Source organism: Heterocephalus glaber, unplaced genomic scaffold (genome assembly GCF_053883595.1).
Source record: "Heterocephalus glaber isolate CG9 unplaced genomic scaffold, H.glaber_assembly_v1.0 deba00001273, whole genome shotgun sequence".
NCBI lineage: Eukaryota > Metazoa > Chordata > Mammalia > Rodentia > Bathyergidae > Heterocephalus > Heterocephalus glaber.
In genome coordinates this window covers 59,298-83,490 of record NW_028258236.1, presented here as the reverse complement: position 1 = coordinate 83,490, position 24,193 = coordinate 59,298, and the positions used below count along the sequence as shown (strand labels likewise).

The 24,193-nt window shown below is 46.6% G+C and overlaps 1 protein-coding gene and 1 long non-coding RNA gene across 8 annotated transcripts in view; one reads left to right on the top strand and one right to left on the bottom strand.

The window, feature by feature from the left end:
- Nucleotides 1–1,154: 1,154 nt before the first annotated feature.
- LOC147828141 (anthrax toxin receptor 1-like) overlaps nucleotides 1,155–24,193 on the bottom strand; it is a 35,350-nt gene continuing 12,311 nt past the window's right edge. For 3 of the 7 annotated variants that reach the window (XM_087211052.1, XM_087211055.1, XM_087211054.1), the window contains 4 exons: nucleotides 19,868–19,966; nucleotides 17,480–17,549; nucleotides 16,877–16,958; nucleotides 15,322–16,088 (listed from right to left, as the gene is read on the bottom strand). In XM_087211052.1, the coding sequence (XP_087067178.1) occupies nucleotides 15,462–16,088; nucleotides 16,877–16,958; nucleotides 17,480–17,549; nucleotides 19,868–19,966 (878 nt within the window). In that variant the 3' untranslated portion in view covers nucleotides 15,322–15,461. Of the gene's footprint in view, nucleotides 1,255–1,748; nucleotides 1,877–12,461; nucleotides 12,794–14,757; nucleotides 14,953–15,321; nucleotides 16,089–16,876; nucleotides 16,959–17,479; nucleotides 17,550–19,867; nucleotides 19,967–24,193 lie in introns of those variants that run through there. The other 4 variants (XM_087211056.1, XM_087211057.1, XR_015451231.1 and 1 more) reach the window with 3 other exon arrangements.
- LOC147828142 (uncharacterized) lies at nucleotides 1,876–23,489 on the top strand. The gene is made up of 2 exons (XR_015451232.1): nucleotides 1,876–9,936; nucleotides 12,345–23,489. It is a non-coding gene; the product is annotated as an uncharacterized LOC147828142 (long non-coding RNA).

Sequence of the window (24,193 nt, the reverse complement as noted above, 5' to 3'; positions counted from 1 at the left end):
ACTTCAGAGAAAATTAAAAATATACAGAGAAAACTATACAAGGCCAGCCTCATAATGGATCCACAGCCGGTCCGCTACCATATGGTACGGATAATTCATGATTGTCCATTCCACAGCATTTCTGTGAAAATAAATAACTCCTTCAAATTTTTCAGAAGTGAAGCTATTATAAAGTACTGCTCTGAATTAATAAATATTAATTTTTCCTTTCTTTGCTTATTTTCATAATGGCTTTCACCCATACAAGTAGGATAGTAAAAATCCCTTTGCCCAGAAACCCAATTTATTCTAGCATAACACAAACCTAGAGATCCAAATTCTCGGTTGATGAAAAGCTGAATTGTCACATTAGCCTCCTGTAGTGAAACAAATCTTGATGAAAGAGCAAAATTTAAAACTCCACGCGGTTCACCACTGGCTTCAACCGTCAGGACAGCGGCATATCCTTGAGTGTCCAGCAGAGCAATTCCTGCTGGTGGAACCCCTAGAAATAGCAGGGACTCCATTAGGAAATCTAACCGTGATTTGGCACTAAGTTCTACATACTTAAAATAGAACCCTGGTCTCCAAAGCATATTAAAGGAACCAAAAAGGGTTTACTTTGTTCACATCCCTAACAGAAATCTTCAGGCTGACAATCTATATTGCATTTTTAAAAGTCATGATTTCTTTCACTTGATAGATTATTGCCCTTATTAGCTACATGGCTTATCAGAATTCTAGAAACTGAATAGAAACTGAAGAGAGTATCCAGATAATTTTCTGAAAATAATTAAATTTTGAATTGTCCATATACTGTATTATAATTGTCCAGAATCCAAACTGATTCGTTAGCATAAATTTATTTTCAGAAATTTCTACCTTCGAAAGTATATTTTAATTCCATAAATAACTAGGAAAATTTTTAGCACTTTTCTCTTAGTCCATAAAGATAAGCATTCCCATATTTTGCTAGTGCTTTTTGGACCTGTGCTCTCTTTGGCAGCACATATACTAAAATTTGATCTAATATTTCTATGGGACAGACAATATTTAAAGTTGTATTTTTAAGTTGGTATGTATCAATTGGTAAATACAGAGATAACAACTATTTCTTCTTTGTTTTTTCTAAAAAGACAATAACAAAGACAACTCAAACTTGAATTCTGAACTACCTTGTGTCCTGACGTCATACAGAATGACTTGGTATACTTCTTTCTCTTCCGGAACGTTGTCATCCAATAGATGTACAAGTATCGTTGTGTTCACTGTTCCCTGTGTCAAACAGAAGGAAATCCATACCTGTGTTGCTACTGAACATAAATTACCTACTGCTTTTATCGCCCTTATAAACTGCATCCAAACATGTTTTCATTTAAACAAGAATTCTGTGGCTTAAAAAATTAATTAAATAAGAACCACCGGCTCATGAGAAGCCAGATTTAAAGCAAGTAGAGAGGAACTAATTGTGAAGATTTTGTTACCCATTTTTTTTTTTTTTTTTTTGGTACCAGGAATCAAACTCGGGACCTTGCACTTGTGAGGCAGGTGGCGGAACCACTGAGCTAAATCCCCGGCCCTAATTGTAAAGATTTTGAATGCTGAGCTAGCTAATCAATGAAAATCTTATCCAAATTACTACCAAGTAGGTATGAAGAAGAGAGAATGATGATAACTACAAGTGGTGTTGATTTTCTATTCCCTTTTCCTGAAAATACAATGGTTTCTTTTCTGGAAATTTGTCATGAAGCTTTTCTTTGTGGTATTACCTCATGAAAGAAGAGTTGTCCAGTAAGGTTAGAAAAATTGAGTTCACAATTTTGCCCAATAATGTTCCAGTCAACAGTAACATTTCCTCGACCAGGAGGTGTTCTTATCACATGGAACTGCAAAATTCCTCCTAAAATCAAAATGGATAAATGGATAAATGCTTATAGAAAATGAACTAAACATTTGAGCTCAACAAAACTCAAATCCCAAGCATGCAACTACTGTATTATGGCATTACTACTGTATTAGGCCATTCTGGCTTGAATTTTCTAGAACCATTATACATGCTTATTGTTGATTAACATAGGGATTTCATTTCTAAGTACTTCCCCATTTAGGAAAACTTCTGGAAATTCAGGGTATAAAAGTTATAAAAGCACATGCTAAAATGGGAAACACAAACTTGTATACACTCCAAAACATGCACCAGAACACGAATGTTCTGTAAGTTAAAGAAAACAATAAAGTCCTCCTGGTCAGAACTAGTAAGAGCACAAGTAAATATTCCTTCATTTCTCAAAAGGAAACAAATTCCTTACACTGGTATGCAATGTGATTTTACACAATGCATGCATAAAAATGCTTGCAAATACCTGAAAATCACATTTCTTTAGATTGTAACTTACATATACCATCGATGGTTTTGATTTATCAAAAGAAATCCAAAGGAAAGGTGTCAAATCTATACATCAATATCTGTAACTTCACCCAAGTTACAGTTACCCTTCTCAGATTACTGAGTACTTTAGGCATTTTCTATTCCTGGCTTTTATCCTCATGTAATATTTTAGAAAACTAAACAAATCATGAGAGCTATTTCTTTCAAATTGCAAACCATGAGAAGAAAGCGGCTAGGAGTTATGATGGACTTTGTGGCTTGCTGAAAATACGCTCATTCACTAGTTTTATATGATGAGGAGTACAAGCTATATTAACAAACAGTCTCACTAAAATTCTTATGAAAAGATAGAACAGTGTTTAAAACACTTTGGTAGAAACACATCTTTACTCTCATTGTAAGTATAGCCATACAGTTGAAATCCATGAATATTCACTAAAAATGTCATTTTCATGGAGTTACAAAATAATTTTTGTGTAGATAAGGAAAATCTTTCAATACTTTTTAAACAAAGGGAATAGAGATAAAACAAAATATAAATCTTTTTTCTAATAATTTTTGAAACTACTATAATTTTTTATTTCTGAAGATAATAAACCTAGACACATAATATGAGTTTATCAAACAAAAATATCATGGATTAGAGACTATCTTTATATTACATACTAAAAAACAAAGTCCATTTCTAATGCTAAGTTTAAATACAGAGCTCTAGTACAATGAATTGTTTTGGAAGGATGCTGAATACACAAGAAAATGAAAGCATCAGAAATATTTTAATATATTTTTAAGTGTTTCAATGTGAAAAATACCTAGTACCCATGTGCTAGTAGACTATGTCTTGGATTATTTTAAGTGTGTATGACAGGAACCAAATTCTTCAACTGTTTAGGTGTAACTGAAGAAAGTCTACAAACAGCCATAATTGCCAGTAGACCATTTACATTTTTATATTTGTTTAATATAAATAAAATACAGCCCCTACTATTAAATTCTAGATTCTCTCTATTTTACAACATCTAGAACTCAAATATAGCAAGTTTGTATCAAAAACTAAGTCCTTATTACTGAAAAGCACAGGCAGATCCTTGGAGTTACTAAAATGTCTCACCTACAGTGTTGCCTGGTGACACAAATCTAAAGGCTTCTAACATCGGAGTTTTCTATTTTTTTAAAATCACATGGGCCGGGGATTTAGCTCTGTGGTTCTGTCGCCTGCCTCGCAAGCGCAAGGTCCCAAGTTTGATCCCCGGTACCAAAACAAACAAACAAAATAAAATCACAAAAACCTTAGAATAGTTCAAATGAAGATTACAATATTTGATCACATAATAAAAGCACAAAGAGAACACATGCGGCAAGACAACAAAATGAAGGTCATTAAAGATCCATGTTGAAGGAGAACCTAGAATCCTAATGATTAAAAATGTGGTTGTAAAGGTGTAGAAAATATTTAGAAATAAATGCACCATTATGAGGTGAAAATAAAAATGAAATGCTGAGGGGAGAAAAAAATCTTTCCACCAATTTACTACGTTCAAGTAGCCTTAAAGTTTTATACTACTTAGTAAATATCACTTCTGGAAATTTAACAAGTTATCACAGAAACAATTTCCAAGAAAATATTGTAAGAAACACAATTTGAAGCATAAAATACACACAACACACACACATACATAAACGTATTTCTTAATTCAACTCTCTTAAGACACATAATCTTGCAGGCCTATTGCAAATTGATCATGCCAACCACAAGAAGAGCATGAGAATTTTCTCTAAGAAATCATCAAATGGGAAGAATTGATTTCTCCTCTGTAAGGCAGGCTCCCAGATGCCAGATCCATTTAAAATTCTTTCCAGGACAAACAACTGGAAATGCCAGAAAGCTACCTTTAACCAGGGAGAGGAGTCAAGTGACAGGCATAGGAAAAAGAAAAACGTAGAAACAAGGGGTTGGTTTTCCAAATCTAAGCCAAAGGACAGGAGGAAAGTCCTAGGGAACATGGATGCACTCTAAAAATAAATATTTTACCAGGCACCAAATGGCTTTCTTGTCTTTTTGCCAAGGATGAAAGCCTGAGGAGCACGCTCAGCTACCAGAGTCTGACACATTACCACACTATGGGAAATCATTTGCACATGAAGTCAACTCGGCCCACCTAAAGTGGGTGACGCATTTTAAACCTAAGGCGGAAAATCCATCAAATACTGTCCAGACCAAGTCCCATGCCAATAAACAATACGAACAAAAAATGCATTTCAGTAACACTATTTCATCGATTTTTCCCCAAACCAGAACTTTTTATAAAATAAATCTCAACTACAATTATATAAAAATAATAGAAACCCCAAATACACAAAACATTTTAATCAATAAATGTATTCATGGTATACAGTACTAGTGTCATCCAAATTAAGTGCTTCTACAAGAAAAAGAAAATGCATCTAAAGTGTACAGGAATATGAATAATTTCAAGCACAGACTGTCAAAGTGAGAAAGAAAAAACCGACTTTATTTTATGATGATTATTATTATTATTTTGGTACAGGGGATCGAACTCGGGTCCTTGTGCTTGCGAGGCAGGCACCGGAACCACTGAGCTAAATCCCCGGCCAAAACTGACTTTCTAAGAGAGCAGTCCTATATACCTAGGTTTTCAAATTACATTTCTTATTCAAATCTTTGGGTTAAAAAGATTCATGCTGTCCCTAAGAAAAGAAAAAAAATTTAAATCCATTGAACAAGACATGTTGATCGTGATGCTGTGGAACAGTGTGACTGAGTGAAATAGCCAACACAAATTTATAAAGAACACATTTATACACAGTTTGCAACTGCAGTAAAATCCACTGCCCCACAGTTCTAAATTCTGTTCATTATATTTGATAAAAGGTAATATTTACCACTTGGCACCTCCCCAAGGGCTTTAGGAAAAATATAAACACAGGATTTTACAGAATTCAATACATTGTTAAACACTAAGGCAATTTCTCTCCTTGAATCAGAAATGGATTCTTGTGCCCGAAGTTGAGCAAAATCCACATTTCAAATCTAATCACATACATGAATTTCCAACACTAGGCCAACAGCAATTTTTTTTTACCCCATTTGGTTAGCAGTTATCATTGAAGAATAATCAAATTTTCTTTAGTTTACATTAAACACCTTGTAAACTCCTCTCGATACAGATTTCTCTAGGCAATTTTCAGGGCAATATAAAAAAATACCTATGTAAAATACTAAATTCTTGAGGTTCAATATATACAATTAATTTACACTCCAGGAAAAGGTTTAGAAATAAATGAAAAGAAATTCAAAGATAGAGATTACCCTTTACTTTTCTTGGGAAAATGTAAAACATGTAGGGAGCATGACGCAAACAATAAAAGCCAGTCCGTGTTTGCTTTCCTGTACCAAACTCACAAAAACAAACAACACATTTAGACCACTTATTTTAATTCTAAATACTTTTTTCTCTTTGAATCCTGCAGATATTTAGCTGCTGGAACCTGAAGAGCACAGAGTATAGCTTTCTGATGAAATTGATGCAGTTTACAAAGAACACAGGTGCCACTGTCTGCCGCTTCTCCAAGACGCTCTGGTACCCGGCCGCAGGGCTTGGTTTCTTCAGAGGCCTTCAATCCATCACTACCATCACCACCCAGTAGACTCAAGGATGCACTTTCATGACGCCAGTGGCCTTATAGTTAAAATATCTTTAAATTGGTGGTAGACATCCATATTGTTTTGAATTCTTTAAGAAGAAAATTTCATCACAATGCTGAAAAACGTATGCCCAGCACTAAGTCCTTTCTTTTTTTTTTTTTGGTACCAGGGATCAAACTTGGGACCTTGCACTTGTGAGGCAGGCAGCGGAACCACTGAGCTAAATCCCCAGCCCTCTAAGTCCTTTCTTAAACCTCATTTATCCTTCCTGGTCCCTGACCTTATTTATACCTTCCACATCATCAGCATTTTGATAGATTTCCTTCTTATACCTTATTTTTCTTCATTGTATTTTTTTTCAACAAAACAAAAACAAATCCAAAATACTCCTCTTCAATCTATTTTCTCCAATGTTTCTCCTTTCCTTGCTCTCATGGCCGAGGAACACCGCTTCTCAAAACTTTACGCCATGAAGGATAAGGGCTTGTTTGTTTTGTTTGCCTTAATCCAGTACAGAGTGACACTTTCATAAAATACAATAAATTGGATGACTAAGAAATAGAAAAAGAACACACACAGAGAATACAAGTCCACAGATAACACCTTTGGCTATCACGGCAAAGACAAATTGTTCCAAATGTTTCTAATCTTATCCCACCATATACCAACAGCAAACACTTACTGGACAGGAACTGATCTGAGGACCACACTTGAACATCACACCCCACAGGCTACTGAGGCCTTTAGTCTTTCTCAGATGTTTGCTCACCATCCCCAGATCCCTCAAAGTCCCTCTCCACAAGCTGTTTTCACTAGTTCACTTGGAAATCTCTTCGGACTTGTTGGCCATCTTAGCATGAAACCCACAGATAACTTTCTTCTTCTGGTAACTGATAAAAAGACACTTTCTCCTTGGTCTTTTCTGACACCTCTTTCTCCTCTAGGGTCTTCTTCCTTCCCCTACATCTTAGGTTCATGTTCCATGCGGTTCTGTAATTAGTAACTTGCTTTTTTCCTCTGTCCACAAAGATGCTATTTCCTGATTTTAACCACTGTCTCTGAAAATCCAACTTGCATTTCTAACCGGAGATGCTTAGGATCTCTCACCTATTTGCTTCTCTCACATAGACGTTACTACTCAAATTCATTAGTCTTTCAATTCACATCACTTCAAATATCTGCCAAAACTTCCTGCATTTTCAGGTTCTGTAGCAGATATAGAACCTTTGTTTGTTGTTCAAATGAAACAAAGATTCTCTTCACAAGGTGCCCTGCAGAATAAGCTTTGATTCCAACATAGCTTGATTTCAGTTCTAGCACCGGCTGGCTTCATAATCGGTTGCCTTAGTGTATCCTATTATACCCACTTCATTGACTGCTGCGGAAATTAATTAAATAACGGTTGCGCAGTAACTAGCACAAAGAAAATGCTCCACAAATGTTCTCATTATTGTCGTTGTTATTAAAGTTAATTACTCCTGCAGTGACTTTTCCTTGTATTATGTTACAAATAATTTTTGACACTTAGTGATTTGTCTTTAGACTGGATATGTGGGAATTTGTTAGTCACTCTTACTCATTACTGCGATGACAACCAGCAATTCTAAATCATTAACAAAAGTATAGTTTCAGAAAATGGCTCAAACATTTACATAGGAACATTCAGAAACTTGTAAATTCGGAGTACACAGCAAGAGGACCAACAGTGCAACGGAAATGCATTTAGTTTCCAGCACAGCCGCATACTACCTCACTTAAAATACAGATACCAATGCTCTAAACAACCAGGTAGCACACGGAAACTATCAAACTAACCCAAAGTGCCTTTGAAAGTGTCCCGGGATTTTAGAGGAAAAAAAAAAAAATCTAGCAACCTAGACCCGGCCACAGCCCCCGGCAGGCGCCTGGCCCCGGTCTCGGGCTCCTGCGCCAACCCCGCCCGCGGGGGCCCTAGAGGAGGGGGCGGCCGCCTGCCCAGGCCACCTGCAGCACAGACTGCTTGGCTCTCAGGCCGGGCCAGGCGGGGCAGGATAGCTCTCCCGCCCACCAGGGACAGGACCCGGGCCGCTAAGGAGCAGCTGGGCAATAGCGGGGGCGACCACAGCGCGTCTTCCCAGAGGGGTGTCCCGCCTCCCCGCACCAGGACTCCCGCGCTCACACGCCCCACCTAGGAGACGACACCGCTGATTCGCAGACAAGCTGGCGCCCCGTGCGGCTCCTAATCACCGGCCAGGATCAGCTCCCCATCCGTTTCCTCCCACGAAGCAGCTGCCCTCAGCCAGCAGGGCTCTCAGCTCAGAGACTCTGGGCAAAAGGTCCCGTGCTCCCACGGACAGAAGGCTCCCCGCTAACGCGGTCAGGGCGCAAGCAGGCGCGCGGGGGGTGTGAGCGGGAGTCCAGGAGAGGAGCCCTGAGAGTTGTGGTCCAGGAGTCTGCATCTTTGCTGGGCGCCACCTCCGTGGGGCAGCTGCAGGTGCTCCGGCCTTTCTCGCTGCCTCCTCTGTCTCCTCAAGGACTCGTCTTCCACTCCTGGATGATGGAGGAGTGTTTCCACGAAAGACCTGGACAGCCTCTCCCCTTCTTGGCATTGCACACCAGCGTTCTTCAAGGGTGGAAACGGTGGGTCACTCCTGTCATCTCAGTGCTTGGGGAAGCTGAGGCAGGAGGATCTCCACTTCAGCTCAGCTGGGGCAACTCAGTGACTGCGTAACACCCCGGCTTGCGATACATCTGCATATATATGCATGTATATATACTATGTATATATATGGACATGCATATATACATTTGGACACAAGGTGTCTCTCTCTCTCTCTCTCTCTCTCTCTCTCTCTCTCTCTCTCTCTCTCTCTCTCTGTCTCTCTCTCTCTCTCCATATACACATAGGCTGGGGATGGAGCTCGGTGCAGAGACCCTGGGTTCCATTCCAAATATTGAAAAACAATTATTTCAAAGTGAGGTACTGGGACAAGTAGCTTCAGCATCACGTAGGAACTTGATAAAACTGCACGTCCTCCTACCTACCAAGGCTATTTTGTTTTTGCTTTGTTGTCTCTTTCTTTTGGTGGCACTGGGAAAGGAACCCAGGACCTCACATTTGCTCATGCTTAGATTATATATGTTCTAATTTCTTGAAATTTTTGTTTATTCCTGCCTAGAAGCTGCCAAACTCTGGGTGATCACACAGAAGTAAGAAACAACAAATGTGCTAGATTCCTTTTACTGGGATCCAGCAGATCAACCTTATATGGAAAGTTCGTAACTGGTAAACTGGAGCATGACTTCTACCATGAGATTAGCTCTCTGGAGAGGGCCTCTGACTGCAGTCTCCCTCACATTAATCCTTCTCAGCTTGAAGCAGTTAGATAGAAATTATACCCTTTTCTCCCCTAACCACAGTTAGGGATACTTCTTCAGAGGGGTAAATATTGTAGACAGCTAAGTAAATTAGATATCTTGTACACAATTAGACAGGGTCAGCTCTTGAGGAGTCAATATGAAAGACAATTGAGACATATCCACTGAAGTTCAACATTATATAAAAACAGAAAAAGTGCTACACTCACTTCCCCTAGGGATGATTAGCAATGATTGATATTGCCAATAGATATCAATCCCCTTAAGTGGGGACCAGAAGCTCCCTAGCTCATTTTCTTTCTGGAAATTCCTTGTTCATTCCATATATGCTTGCTACATAGCTTGTTTCCTCATGTGATCCCCATTTAATGACTATTATCTGGGTGACTGTACTTGTAATCTGATTGGTTGATTGGGGTTTTGTCTCACCTTAGGCCCATCTTGTGATTTTCCATCGGATCATATTAGTTGACTATGGTTTTGTCCCACCTTGTACCTGTCTCACCTCATGGCTTTGCTCAACAAAATGCCTTTGAGAAACAGAGTAAGTGGGAAACTCATTTTCCAGGCCCCCTTCTGTCTCTCTTAGACAGAAGCTATCTTTCTCTCAATAAATTTTTCCTGCTCTTAACCTCTGTTGTTCCTGGAATTCATTCTTCAATTTTAGAGAATGTGAACTTGGTGTTTCACAAATCTAGCAGGTTGGGGGTTATAAGATTGCCTTATATTATTTGGATTAGTTTGCTTATTTAGATTGATATAGATATCCTAGTTAGGTAGAAATATTCTAGTCAGTCAGACAGGGCTGGGCCCTAGAAGTCAGTGCAGAGGATGAGAACACACTGAAGCTGTGGCTGGAGGTTCATTTGAAGAAGATTAAAAGTCACAGTGGCCAGATTGCATACTTCCCTAAGGGATGAACAGAAGTTTGAGATTATTGGTACCACCCTTTTGGGCTTTCTCATATAGATAGACCATTATCTCCTTGAGGGTGAGTCATCCGCCTCCATCCACTAACACTAAGACCAGTAAGACTAAGACTACAAAGACTAAGAAGACTAAGACTAAGACTACAGATTATTTGACCAAAATTAATGATGCCATCCATATACCCTTGTTGCTATTGGGTCAATATTACCTAGGCCACTATACTTGTAATCTTATCCATCGATTATAGTTTTTTACCCATGTGGTACACACTCCTCATGACTTTGCGCTATAAAACTACCTTGAGAAGTGGGCTCATTGGCAACCCATTTGAGACCCCTCCTATCTCTCAGAAGCTATTCTTATTCTGCATTCCTATACCCCAGTAAATTTTTCCTATTCTTAAGCTCCGTTGTTCCTTAGAATTCATTCTTTGATTTTGGGGAACACACACTCAGACTATCTGACATCTACCATGTTGGGAGTTAACATCTGTTCCCTCTATATCATGTGTTCCTCCTATTACTTGGTGCACTATATCAGGATGGCTTGGGCAGATGTGAACACCTGAACTGCCCACCTGTATCCTCTGAGACTCTTATTATTACAGACAGCTAAGTTAAGTAGAGATATTCTAGACAGTCAGACAGGACTAGGCCCTCAAAGAAGTCAGTGCAGAGGATGAGAACACATTACAACTGTGGGTGGAGGTTCATTCATTGAAAGCCAGGCCTCATGACAACGATGAAATGACTACATGTAGTTCCCCGGGGATAAACAACAAGGATTGATATTCTAAATAGGCATATCACTTGGGCAGGGGACCAACACCTTAACCCATCCTTTCCAGGAAAGGTCCTTGTTCTTTCCATGCACACTTGGTAGGTGACTTGCTTCCCTATTGGATCAACATTACCTAAGTGACTCTACTTGCAATTGCATTGGTTGACCATACTTTTGTCCCACCTTATGCCAACTCATGATTTTGGTGTCTAAAACTTCTTTGAAAAGTGGGCTCATAGACAACCCACTTTCTGGGTCCCCTTCTGTCCCAGACAGAAAGTATCCTTTTCTCAATAAATATTTCCTACTCTTAACCTCTGTTGTTCCTAGAATTCATTCTTCCATTTTAGAGAATAGGAACTCTGCATATCAGACATCTAACAGGTTGGGAGTTATAGTATTTCCCTTATATCATCTGGAAGTCCTTATGTCAACCCTAGATCATTAGGATGACTTAAAGCCTTGGTCACTCTGGCCCAAGAAACAGACCCCACAGACAGATTCTGGGTCCAAGACATCCAAACCACAGTCCCGGCAGCCCAGGTTCTGAGCCTCAAGGGACCGGGGAATCCCAATATTTGGGTGCAACTCTCCAACCAGGGACACTGTGGCCCTGGAGGTCCTGAATCCAGTCCTGTTTCCCTGCTCTGCACGTATAACAGGGGCACCCCACGAAGGAAAGTCCAGCTCAGAGAGCAGGTGGCCCTGGAGGGGCAGGAACGAGGGACCATCTTTGTAGGGATGCTTCATCCTGCTTCAAACTGCAGGATGACAATGGAGTACACAGACCCAACTGGGTGGGGACATCTACCCAGGCTCTACTCGCTCTACATCTCCCCGGGGCCCCACAAGTCTGTAACACAAATAGTATCCTCATCCACTGTTAGGAAACTGAGGCACAGGTGAACAGAGCTGGTTCCCAAGGCTGTCACACTACTAAACAGTAACAAGTTCAAAGGTACTGATCTAGTGAAATGCAAAAAACCACCTCTACACATCTACTTAGGGCCATTCCACCAAAATATTTCTTTTGCCAACAGGGGGAAAATAGGGTCATCACTATCCACCCATTCAGTCCATAAAGATCACAAACCATACTGGGCATATTCAACCTATTTGTGCCTAGAAAAAGTCAAGTGAAAAGCATAAATTCAGCTGCTTCATTCACTGTTGAATAATTATGGATTGTTTGTTCAGTGAGGTCTTAACATTACATCCATGTTTCCCGTCCCTCGGTGACAGATGAAGACAAAGTGGTAGCAGTGGGGTCACGCATACCTGGCATCCAAAGGATAACAGAGTGCATATTTGGGCACCACTCAGACGGGGGAGCATCTCCCCAGTGACAAACCCTCACTGTGCAGCAACAAATTACAACTCTAGTTTATTAGAATCCAAGACTCCATGGCATGTCCAATTCAGCAAGAAGACCTCTCATCTGGGTAAGCGGGGCCTGAGAGGTGGTCTATGGAGGTGGGAGTGACAGTGCAGGCCTACAGGCTGTCCGGGAAGGGGGAGGCAGCAGGGGGAGTATTCTAGAAGGGGGTCTCGCACTTTGGGCTGCGGGGTGGATGGCACCGGGAGCAGTACTCCACGGAGAGGCTGTCCTGGCTGGGCTGAAGACCGATCAGGGGAGCCAAGGGGCCCTGGGCACAGAGCGCCTCCAGGAGGTTGAAGTTGGTACAGCTGCCCTGGTGGGAAGAGCAGAGAGAGGGGAGATGGCTGAGTGCCCCTGGAACTGGGCCAGAGGATGCAAGCACCTGGCTGGAGGGTGGGCCTGGATGAGGCACCTTCCCTGGTGCTGCCCTCCAGCCTCCACTGCCTCCAGGCTCAGTCCAGGCATCTGACAGCAGGCAGGCTGGGGGCTGAGCAGTGGATCTGAAAGGGGTGCCAGTCTGCATCCTTGGAGGGGAGGTGGGAGCCAGGCCTGGGCTTTGTGACCAGGGACAGGTCACATAAACTCTGCAGGTTTCTGTCTCTGGTGTGAACTGGGAAAGTGCACACAACTTTCCCACAGTTGCTGGGATGATTCATTGGGGACACCAGAACACCCGGGCATAGATTTGAGCCACAGGAAACTTTGGCGACCCCCAGCCCTGAGCATCACACCTCCACGGAGGACGCTCATAACCATGTGGATTTCCCCGTGTCCCAGGAAAGGACTGAAATGGATCTTTACAACCTGGTGTGTCCCCCAACCAGTGTGTCCCCCCAGCACTTGCCCCAACGCAACCCTGAGCCACAGTCCCACAGGACAGGGGTCAGGGAAGAGCAGTGCCCACTGTGTCCACCAGGAGGGTCCCTGTGTTCTCCTTATCTGGTCACTGGGCTGAGACCTTATCAGTGGCACCTGGTGGCAGCTGGGGTGACCGAAGTTACACAAGGTCATGGTGCCCTAAAAGCAGATTGGGAGTTATGGCTTGTGTCTAGGTGTCCCCCCAAAGCCTCATGTGGTCCTAGAGGAGGGTCTCTTTCAGAGGTAGCTGGATCTAGAGTGTGTGATACTGGGATTAAGGGCGTGTGATTACTAAGTCAGTCCACTGATTGGTTTGGCATAGTTCTGGGTGTGAGTGCTGCCTGCCCCAAGGCTGTGTAGCCTGGGTGGACTATAAGGGACAGAAAGAGGGTCCTTCCTTGTCTCTTGCTGCTTGCTGTTTCTGCTGACATCTGCCCACCATGAACTGTGTCTTGTCTGTGATTCCTCTTGGCCATGCCACCCTGCCTTGGAGCCAGCTGACCATGGACTGAAACTTCTACAAAGTGTGAGCTAAATAAACCTTTCCTCCTTTAACTTCGGGTGTGGGATGTTTTGCCTCAGCAACAAGAAAAGTAACTAAGACACAGGGGCAAAAAGGAAGGGCAGGGCCAGGACTCGGCCTCCAGTAGCGTCAGGACCAGAGCTCCTGACAGCTCTGTCCCCAGGGCCATACTGAGGCCCTATTCTGGATGCCCTGGGGAGGCTGGCACTCTTGGGTGTCTGGGAGGTCAGAATGTTTGGGCCACAAGTTAGCTAACAGCAGGTGTTGGAGGTCAGAGGTTGGAGGCATGTGAGCAGGACATAGAGGGTGTCAAGGGGCACGGGTGTGGGCATGTGGCTGGGCAAGAGTCCCAGGATAGGGTAGGGTAGCACGTGGGCACAGAGAGGGTAAGGAGGCCCATGTTGAGCTCAAGGGTGTGTGCTTGAAACCAAGGCAGAGGAGCGGAAGGCAGAGATGGGACAGGAGTAGCCTGGCCCAGGGTGGGGGCACACTGGCTCCATGACCAAGTGCTGGCCTCTGGGTCCTGTGGGTGGGCAAGGATGGCCCCACAGTTAGAACTGGCCACTGGTCATGGTGTCCTCCCTCTTTACAGGGCAGTTAGTGGCTTCTCAGTGTCTCTAGCAAGGGCTGGCTTCTTAGCAGTGCTATGGGGAGACAGAGGCAAGAAGCTCCCAGGTGGAAGCCACAGATCCTGGGGCTGGGCTAGGCTGGGGTGGGGTGAGAGGGCGAGCTCCCCTGGGTGCTGCCCTGCCTGGCCAAGGTGGGGGGGGAGGTCTTGAGCTGTCCTCTGGTACCACAGGATCCCTGCAAAGTCCACGCAGCCATGTCCCCTCAGAGGGCTCCAGAGCTCCTCTTCCCCAGAGCCCCAGCTGGGGTCGTGGTCCCCAGCCCCTCACCTCCGGGCCCGTATTCTCACACACGCCACGGCATGCACAGCAGCACACGGTAATGGTGAGGCACGCGGTGTCAGGTGGCGGGTCTGGCGCTGGGGCCAGAGGTGGAGGAGAAGCCAGAGGAGGAGGAGGAGGAGGAGGACGAGGACGAGGACGAGGACGAGGACGAGGATGAGCAGGTTTCTTAGTTCTCGGCTTCTACAAGAGAAATTCACCTGTTCTCATCCCTATCTGCAGCCCTTGGGGAGTGGCTATCCGCATGTGGGGTCAGCTAAGGATTTGGGATGATATAAATGACAGTGAGCATCACTCACTGGGGAGGGCCCTGTGTGGAGTGACAGCCAAACTCCTTTGTTCCAAGGTCTGCCTCTGCCCCACCTGCCCACAGCCCCATGGTGGAACCTTGGTCTCCTGAGGTCACCCTGGCTGGCAGAAGCCTGGCAGGGGGCTGTGCAAGGATCAGGGCACTGGCAGGTGACTGTCCCCTCCCCCTGGGCCTGGCTTTGCAGTTGCCACCTCCCCAGACCACGGTGCAGCAAGCACAGGTCCCAGGCAGCACCCTGTCTCCTGACACCCCTAGCCAAGTCCCCTGGCCCAGCCACTTAACACTTCTGGTCCCATTCAGCTGAGCCCCAGACTGCCCCTGCCCCATCCCTGTGCTCCTTTGGGGACAGCCTCCCAGCTCAGCCCCCAGATGCCCTCCATCCTCAGCCCTGTACCCCCAAGGCTGCGCCCAGCCCAGCCCAGCCCTGGCCCCGGAGGACATAGAGATGAAGACAAATGCAAAGGAGCCCAGCGCAGCCAGGGTGGACACAGGGCCAGCTCTCCTTTCCCAAAGCCCTGAGCACTGGATCCCAAGGAGAACATAAAGCGACACAAGCAGACATTCTTGGGAGGTAGTCTTCCCTGTTCCAGGATCCTGGGGCACCCTCACCCATGGGATTCTGGCTGGGTTGGGGTCTGGGTTTCTCATGGCACATGCTAGGCTCTGCTGGCTCAGGGCAGATGGGAAATGGCCCACAGGCTGGAGCAGGGGGCTGTCCCATGTCCTGGTCCCTGGCTGCAGAGGGACTCACCTTCCTGCAGCACAACCACCAGACCCACCAGAGCACCATGGGGATCAGCAGCAGCCCCAGCACTGCTGTGAGCAGCAGAAGCGCTTTGCTTGGCATTTTTTTGGGTGGTTTCGTCAGCTGGGGTGGGCTGGTCTGGGAGACAGCGATGTCCAGGGGTCGAGGAGTGACTGGGGCTGGAGTCGTTGTTTTTGTGGTCGATACCGTTGGTGATGGTGGACGCAGCCTGGGGCGCCTAGTGGTGGTTGTGGGGGGCCGATTCTGCAGGAGGAGATTGTCATGTGACCATGGCCAGCACACAGACAGCATGAATTGCAGGTGGCAGGAGAGCAACTGGAGCATCTGCTCATGGCTACCCTCTACTCATCTTTGCTGACACAGCTCGGACAGATTTCAGCGTCCCCAGAGTGGTGAGGGGCCGGCCCTGGTCCCCAGGCTGCAGGACGCACTTCTGCTCTGCTCAGGGCTTTGCACTCAGCCCGGACAAGGAGGCCTAGGAGACCCTGCGTGACCCCAGCCTCCCTGCTCACCTCGGGGCCAGTACAGCTCGTCCTGAGGACACAGAGAGCTACAGGTGCCATGTTGGGGAGGCCGGGCTGCTGGGGACTCAGGGGAAGACAGGAGACCCCAGGCCTCGCCGCCCATCTCCTGGCTCTGTATCCTGGGCTCACCTCACCCTCTCTGAGCCTCAGTGGGCCCCTGTGCAGAGGGGTGGGAGCCCCTCCTGCCTGGGGAATTGGCTTAGAAGGCTTAGGGTGTTCCCTCCTGCCTGTGAGAAAAGGGACAGGGCTGGCCCTAATTGTCACTCACAATGAGGGCCCACGGGCTGTCTGCCCAGCCTTCCCGAGTCACGCGCTGGCTCAGAGGAGGCCGCTGAGGTTACTGGTGGTTCTGTGTGCTGTGAACCCTACCCTGTCCATGCAATCAGTTCTCACTGTCTGCACAGCTGCCCTCTGGCCTACATGGGACCCCCTGCCTCTGCCTCCCCAGGTGTATGTGCGCCCAGGGCAGTGCTCGGCACAGCCCAGGACACAGCCTCCAATACTCACACAGTCGGCGGTGGCCTTCACCCTGATGCTGCGGGCAAGGAAGTCCCTCCCACTGTTCAGGCTGACTTCCACTGTGATGTTCCTAATGCACAGGAGGGACAGACAAGGGACCCGACCTATGGGGACCAGGACCTCATAGCTCTGCTCAGGACAATGACTCTGAAAGTCACACATTCAGGGTGACCAGGGGGAAGTCACGTGGGTCATGAGAGCTGGTTCCCCAAGTCACTGTGAGGTCAGCCTCAGCAAGGGCTGCAGCTCAGGCAGTGAGTGGCCCTCACGGCAGATGGTGCCATCCTGGCCGTGGCTGAGGGACCAGGGAGGTCTGAACAGCATCACCGTCACACTTCTATCACGCGCTGTGTGGTCCTGGCCGGGAAAGGTGACCCGGAGGAAAGGCAGCCATGTCTGGCCCAGCCTCTCGTGCACCTGCCCTCTGCAGTGCCTGGGCTTCTGTGCTTCCCTGGGCACCTTGAAGGTCACCCACAAGGGCAGGTGGGGAGGGCGCCTCAGTGCAGAGCAGGCCGACCTCAGGACAGGAGACAGTGGCAAACAGAGGCCACACTGTCCTTGCCCCTAGGACCCAGAACCATGGTGACTTACTGTCCAGGTTGCACTGCCTGTGGTTTGGGACAAATTATGGTTGTCATGTTCATCCTGATTGGATGTTCATCTAAAAGAAAAGGACACAAGCGGACATCACTACACAAGTCACCTACCCTGCTACCACTGTCTTCTGGAAAGCAGAGGTGCTGGCTTAGACTGATAGAAGGGGACAGGTATTTGATGGTTCTGATACATTCTTGTGCTGTGAGCCACGTCCACTAACATCACTTCTTCCTGAGCATCTGATGTTCGAGCTCAGAGTAACCAGACAAGCAGCAGCCAGGGAATGTTGGGAGTAAAGTGTGTTCTAAGCTGTGGGGCTGTCACATGCCAAGGCCCTGAGGCAGGAAATTCAGAGATCACTGAGGAGGGAAGGACAGGAGCCCAGAGGTGGACACTGAGCAGAGAACAGGGTTTTGCTCCTGGTGCAGTGGATCTTTGTGGGTGCGCAGATCCTGGGCACCGTGTGGACAGCAGTCATGTGGGACTAGCTGGGGGACTGGGTGTGGGGTGGGCTGAGATGACCAAGGGCGACCCTGGGATTTGACCATAGGGCCCAGGTGGGGTCATTACTGAGCTGGGGCAGCCCGCGGAGGAAATGGGGATGTTTGGTGATTTCTGTTTCTCCCCTTCTCTTCCTTCCTTCCTTTTTCCTTCCTTCCGTCTTCTCCTCATCTATCTTTCTCTGTTTCTGTAAGAGCTTGGAAACTCAGAAGAGTTCCTTAACATGCAGCAATAGAACCTTCCCTATACCTCCTGAGCCCTGGTCCAGGTGAGTGCCGAGCCACATCCTTGGGCCCCTGCATGCAGCCCTCTGCCTCAGGCTCCAGCTTGCCAGGTCCCCAGTGTCCCTTCTGCTGGCTGGAATGATGGAGTCAGAAGGACTCTCAGGTCCTGCCATCTGTGCTTCTGGGAGGCTAGTCCCTCCCTGTCCCTTCTCCTGACTCTGGCTTCCCCAGGCACAGGTGGGGACAGACAAGGTCCCTCCTGACCTCAGCCCGATGGTGGAGCAGCCAGCAGGGAGGATGCTCTGCCAGCTCCACAGCACCCTGCCCAGCACAGGGCCATGTTCCAGGGACACTGAGAGGAGAGGGCTCCTGGGTAGCGGGATCAGGTTTAGAGTTGTGTTTTAACTTTTATAAAAACAGGCTTGTCGTCTGTGGAGAAATAGCCTGTGGTTTTACAGGGCCGGCGGGTGGGGTCAGCACTGCACACTGCACTGTAGAGCACACAGATCAAACCCAGCACGGGAAACTGCAGTCCTGTCCCTGAGTGCTCAGGGTCTCTGTCCCTCCATACACCTGGCCCCTGCAGACACTGAAATGTCCTAAAGCAGCATTTGTGTGCTGCTCAGTGTGTGCACATCCCACTGAAGGGTCTTTAAAAATCACACTCATGGGAAAGTAAAATGTTTGTGGTGTATTTGAGAGTGCTAACAGAACTTCACTTTATGGTTTAGGGGCAATGTCTGCATTCTCTATTTCTACTTTTTATTTTATATTATGTATCATTTTTATTAGAAAAATTTATAATAAATGTTAAAATAATCATAAACATTTGTAACTTAAGATAGAAAATTAACAATTATTTTGTACATAGTAGTATTTTTAGGTCTTTTCTACATTTGGTCACAAAATGGTTTAGTGCTGTCTGGCCCTGTGTCATTGATCATATTACCTGTGACCTGCTGAAGCATTTTATGCCTTCTCTGCTGCTGATCATGAGAATGGCTGGAGGACACTTGGCCAGGGAAAGGGTTTGCTTCTGGGGGTGGGATACTTGGTTTTCATTGTGGAAAGCTATCCCTACCTTGCTGCCACTGACCCAGGGTAGAGAGGTATTGCAGGGCAGGTTACCTGGCCCACGGAGACCTGGTCCCCCAGTCAGGGGAAGCAGAGAGCCCAGCACAACCTGGCTGAAGGGAGAATAGTTTTCCAGCCATGAACGGACTGCACTGAATACTTTGGTTGTCATAGTAAAGAACCTCACCTAAAGTTACACAAACCTGACACTGTAAGCACTGTAAGTTCTGTCGCCTGTCCTGCCATCAGGGTCTGGTGCAAGTCTTAGGCTCTCAGAAAAGGGTGGGGATAGGATGGGCCAGATGCTGCTGTGAGACAGCGCCCACCACACAAACCTGCTGAGGGGAGGCCTGCTCTGGCCTGCTTGTGGAGAGATGGACACTTCCTACCTCCCTGCTTTCCAGATGAACAGAGAGGTGGCTGCACCCCAGCCAGGCCCCTCTTCACCTGTCAACATTCAGTGCCCGGAACCCCGTGACAGTCTCCAAGAAGGTCAGCAAAGGGCCAGGGACTCAGGTGACAGACAGGAGGGGGTACAACTGTGTAGGATGGTAGTGGCTCAGAAAACAAAGGGGCTCCTTACCGAAGGTAACATTGTTACTGAACTTGAATCTGCAAATGACCTGGTCTCTGTTCCTTGCATTATGGAAGCCGTAGCCTTTCAGAATCACCTGCTTGGCTGCTGTAAGGGCACATTCAAAGGCATGAGTGAGGGAGCTGTACTCTGTGGCCTCTCTCAGACCATTGTTCACTGTGATCACCTGTAGGACAAATCCAAAGGGGCCCCAAGAGGCAGCAGCTGCATCTGACTATCTGTGTCCCCCAGGCCAAATTCACATCTGCTGTCACCAAGGGTCCATGTGGATGCAGCAGAACCAGCCTTACACACATGGGAGTCCTCCTCCCACCATCCCCGACTACAGCAGCATGACAGACACCCAACTGCCAGGGGCCATCTCAGCTGAGGCCTCCCATCCTGAATTCCCATGGTCCCCACTGGAGACCCCAGGAGCAGGGCCAGGATGGGGGCACCAGAGGCCCCTGTCCTACCAGGAGGGGGACTAATGGGGGTTGACACCTCCTTCCAAACCCAGCCTCTCCCTGAACCACAAGGAACACAGCCCATCTCCCCGTGGACCCAAAAGTCCCTCACTCCACCAGCGTGGGCCTCCATGCCCCTCAGGCCAAGCCACAAGGGACGAGAGAGGGCAGCTGGGCAGCTCTGCAGCACCCAGGCTGGGTTCCTGTGGGTCTTCCAGTTGCACTTCCCAGCTCCTTGGCCTGACAGCAGCTCCTGGCCCAGGCCTGTATCCTTCCTGTCACCATGGCCCTGGTGTGGCCCCAGGTCACCCAGCCCAGGACCCTGGGCTGCAACAGCCCTGTCCCCCAGTCCCTGCACATGGACTGGCTCTCCATGCCGGCCTGAGTACCCAGCCCATTCTGTGTCACCTGGGGCCCAGGCTCCTGCCTCAGCTTCCCCGAGTCACTATGTGTATGGCAGCTCTGCTCAGGACACCCAGGAGTGTAACAGGTCAGCAGTGGAGCTGGTGTCTGGAGGCACCTGTCACCTCAGCTCTGTGGCTGGGAGGAAGCAGTGGCAGCTCCTGTCCTCACCTGGGGTTTCTCTGGCTGCCCAGACGTCAGGGCCTGTGTGTCAGGGCAGCCGATCTGCTGAGGTGCTTCACACCAGAAGGAGGAGAGACCCTGGGGTGAGGTCCCTGACCCACCTCCACCCAGCACTGCAGCCCCCACCCTGCCCAGCATCAGAGGGGCTCGGGTGCAGAGCAGAGGTCCAGGGTGGAGAGGTCAGGTCCAGCCATCCTCAGCTCCTATCCACGTCCTGATGCTATGCCATCATTGTCCGTCTGTCCCCCAATGTCCCCACAGTGCTATTTCTATCCATCGAAGACCACACTGCAGCCCAGGTGGTTGGCACCTTATCCCTCCCCTGGGCCGTGGGTGGCAGAGCTCAAAGTGGGCACAGTTCTGTCTTCCCACAGCCTGCAGTCATGGCGCCTCCCACAAGGGACACAGAAGCCAGGACCCAGCAGCTGTAGCAGCCAAGGTGTCACTTGTGGGAGGAAGAGCCTGACCCTCCCTGTCCCCTCCACCTGGGTGTCAGAAGCCAGCCACATGGGGATGATGGCTGCATACATAGTGCCCATGACAAAGACAGGTGGCCTCCCTCTGGACCACTTAGGAGCATCCTCAGTGCACCAAGGCAGGGACCTGGGATGGACTGGGGGCATCCTTATCACTTCCAGCCTTGGGATAAGTGCTGTCATTTCCACAGAGGGGTGGGGTGGAACAAACGGCTGCTCCTGTGGTGCCGGGTCAGGCATGGAGGTTTACTTTCTGTCTTGTACAATACCGGTGCTGAATTTGTGCAACACTTTTGTTTTATTCAGCGATGTGATTGCCTTGTTTTCCCCATGATTTGGATTTAGAATTCCTTTGATATTTCAAATTCCACATCAGCATGGCCTTTCTGGGGTGAGCTCTAAATTCCTCTTAACATTTTGAGGATCACTTATCTGTACAAATGAAATCTGAAATGCTCCAAAATCCGTAACTTTTTAAGCTTAAATATGAGAGCAAATGTGGAAAATCCCACAATTTACTTTTTGTGACAAATCATGATTAAAATACAAATGCACTAACATATATAGAATCACCTTCAGGCTACATATGCACAGTGTGCATGAAACATAACTGAGCGTACATGAAGCATAACTGATGAGACTTGTATCTCATCTCCAGGATATCCTAGTGTGTCTAGGCAAAATTCCAAATCCTCAAAAAATCCAAAGCCAGAAACATCTATACAGATCCAAAGAGAAGTTTCAGACTATGGTCACCTGGTTCCAAGGCAGAAAGGTCATGGCAGAGGGTATGGTGAAGGAAAGCTGCTATAGTCATGGCAAAGGGAAAGCAGAACAAGTGTGAAAGAGCCAGGGAAGAAGGGACAGGGATCAGATATAGTTCCCAAGGTCATGCCCCCATGTCCAACTTACTCCAAGCAGGAGTAATATCATCTAGCGATACCATCTACTGATAGCCCTCTCAGCTATGAATTCACTGGTGTGCTAAGCCACTGTGACATTGGCACCTTCACAATCCAAGACCTCTCACGAGTTTCTCCATCCAGTCTGGTTGACAATCAAGATTAACTTGCACAAGTACCCACCTTGTCAAGTTGATGCCTAAGTACACCTTCTTCAAACCTCATTTCTACACAATACGATAACCAGGCCATAATTCTGCCTGACATGATGCAACAATGCTGCATACAAATAAAACTACTAACTACTCAATACTAAAAATTTTTAGTTGCATACAAGTGAAAGTACACTAATTCCTCCCCCAAAGACTCAAAAGTTTCAGCATTACTCAAAAGTCTAAAGACTCCCCTGAGGCTCAGCAGAAATATTCTTAGCTAGCTGTGAACCCCTGTAAGAATCAAAAACAAGTCACATAATCCCAAGGTACAGTGATGCAAGGCAAACAATGGAAAGAATGGGGGGATAGAAACCAATTGGACCACAGTAAGAAAAATCCACAGCAATGCAAATTAAGTGCTATATCTCCATGTCTGACATCGAGGTATGTGGTGGTATGATATGAACTTCAAAAGGCACTGATAGCCCCATCCCAATAGCCTTACTGGTTGCAGTACACATGGTCTCTCTCTTGTGCTGGCTTTGTGGGCATTCCATGCTCCTGGCATTTCCAACTTCCTGGGATCTCCACTGCAGCTTTGATTTCACTCTTTCAGGTTCGTGCACTACACTCTCAGGGTCTACAGCCAGAAACTAGAGCCTTGTGACATATTCCAAGCTCTCCAAGACCTTCTTTGAAATCTGAGTGGAAACCTCTATGATCCCATGACTCTTGAATTTTGCATGCCTGCAAAACCAGCATCACGTGGATGGTGCTAAAATCTTCTGCTAACTTGAGTTGTGTCCACCTGGACCATGGCTGCAGTGGTGTCTGCATGTCTGAGTGGCTGAGAATGATGAAATGAGTGCTGAAGAACACATTCCACTGGGACCCTTCTCAAACAGGTGTTCCTGGAGCTCTCTCCTCAAATGAAATATTTACACTGTGATACTTTGTAAGGGTTGGCATCTTGATGATTTCTGAGATATCTTCAAGGCACCTTCCTTTTAAGATGTTTCAATAAAAACTATTTGGTTTCTTTGTAATGGTGCTAATCTCTTCAGCAATCATCCCTCCTTTGGCTCCAACTTTACACATTATTCTTTTCTGGCCAAATGAAAGTTTTAGAAATCTTTCTTCTCTGCTTTTTCCTCCTGATCCTCACCGTAAGTCTTGCTAAAATTTTCCAGTAGTACCCATGCTACAGCCTGAACTTTGGGCCGCTTTTAAATTTCTTCCATCGAGTCAATTAGATCATTGCCTTTAAAGTTGGCATCACAAAGTTTTAGTGCACAGACCTAATATAGGCATATTTTTTGCCAGTTGTAAAATGCACATTTCCAGAGCAATTCCCATTCCCATCTAAAACCTCATGAGCAGTCTTTACTATCTCTTCTGTCACCATTCTAATCTTCTAAGTTTCTACCAGAATCACTCATCCATCAACCTCTGCTTACAGCATTGTAGGGCTTATGTAGCCCACATCACTAAAATTTTCCAAACTCCCTCTGCAAACCAATTTTAAAGGCTTCTGAACTATTTGGATCAGGTTCAGTCACAGCAATAATTCATTTCTGGTACCAATTTCCTGTATTAGTCAGCTTACTGTCACTGGGACAAAATATCTCACATCACAACTCAAACAAGGAAAGGTTTCTTTTGGTTTATGGTTTCAGAGGGTTCAGGTTCGCTGCTTGCTGTTTCCAAAGCAGAGACATCATAGAGGAAGGGTGTAGTGGAAGAAAGCTCA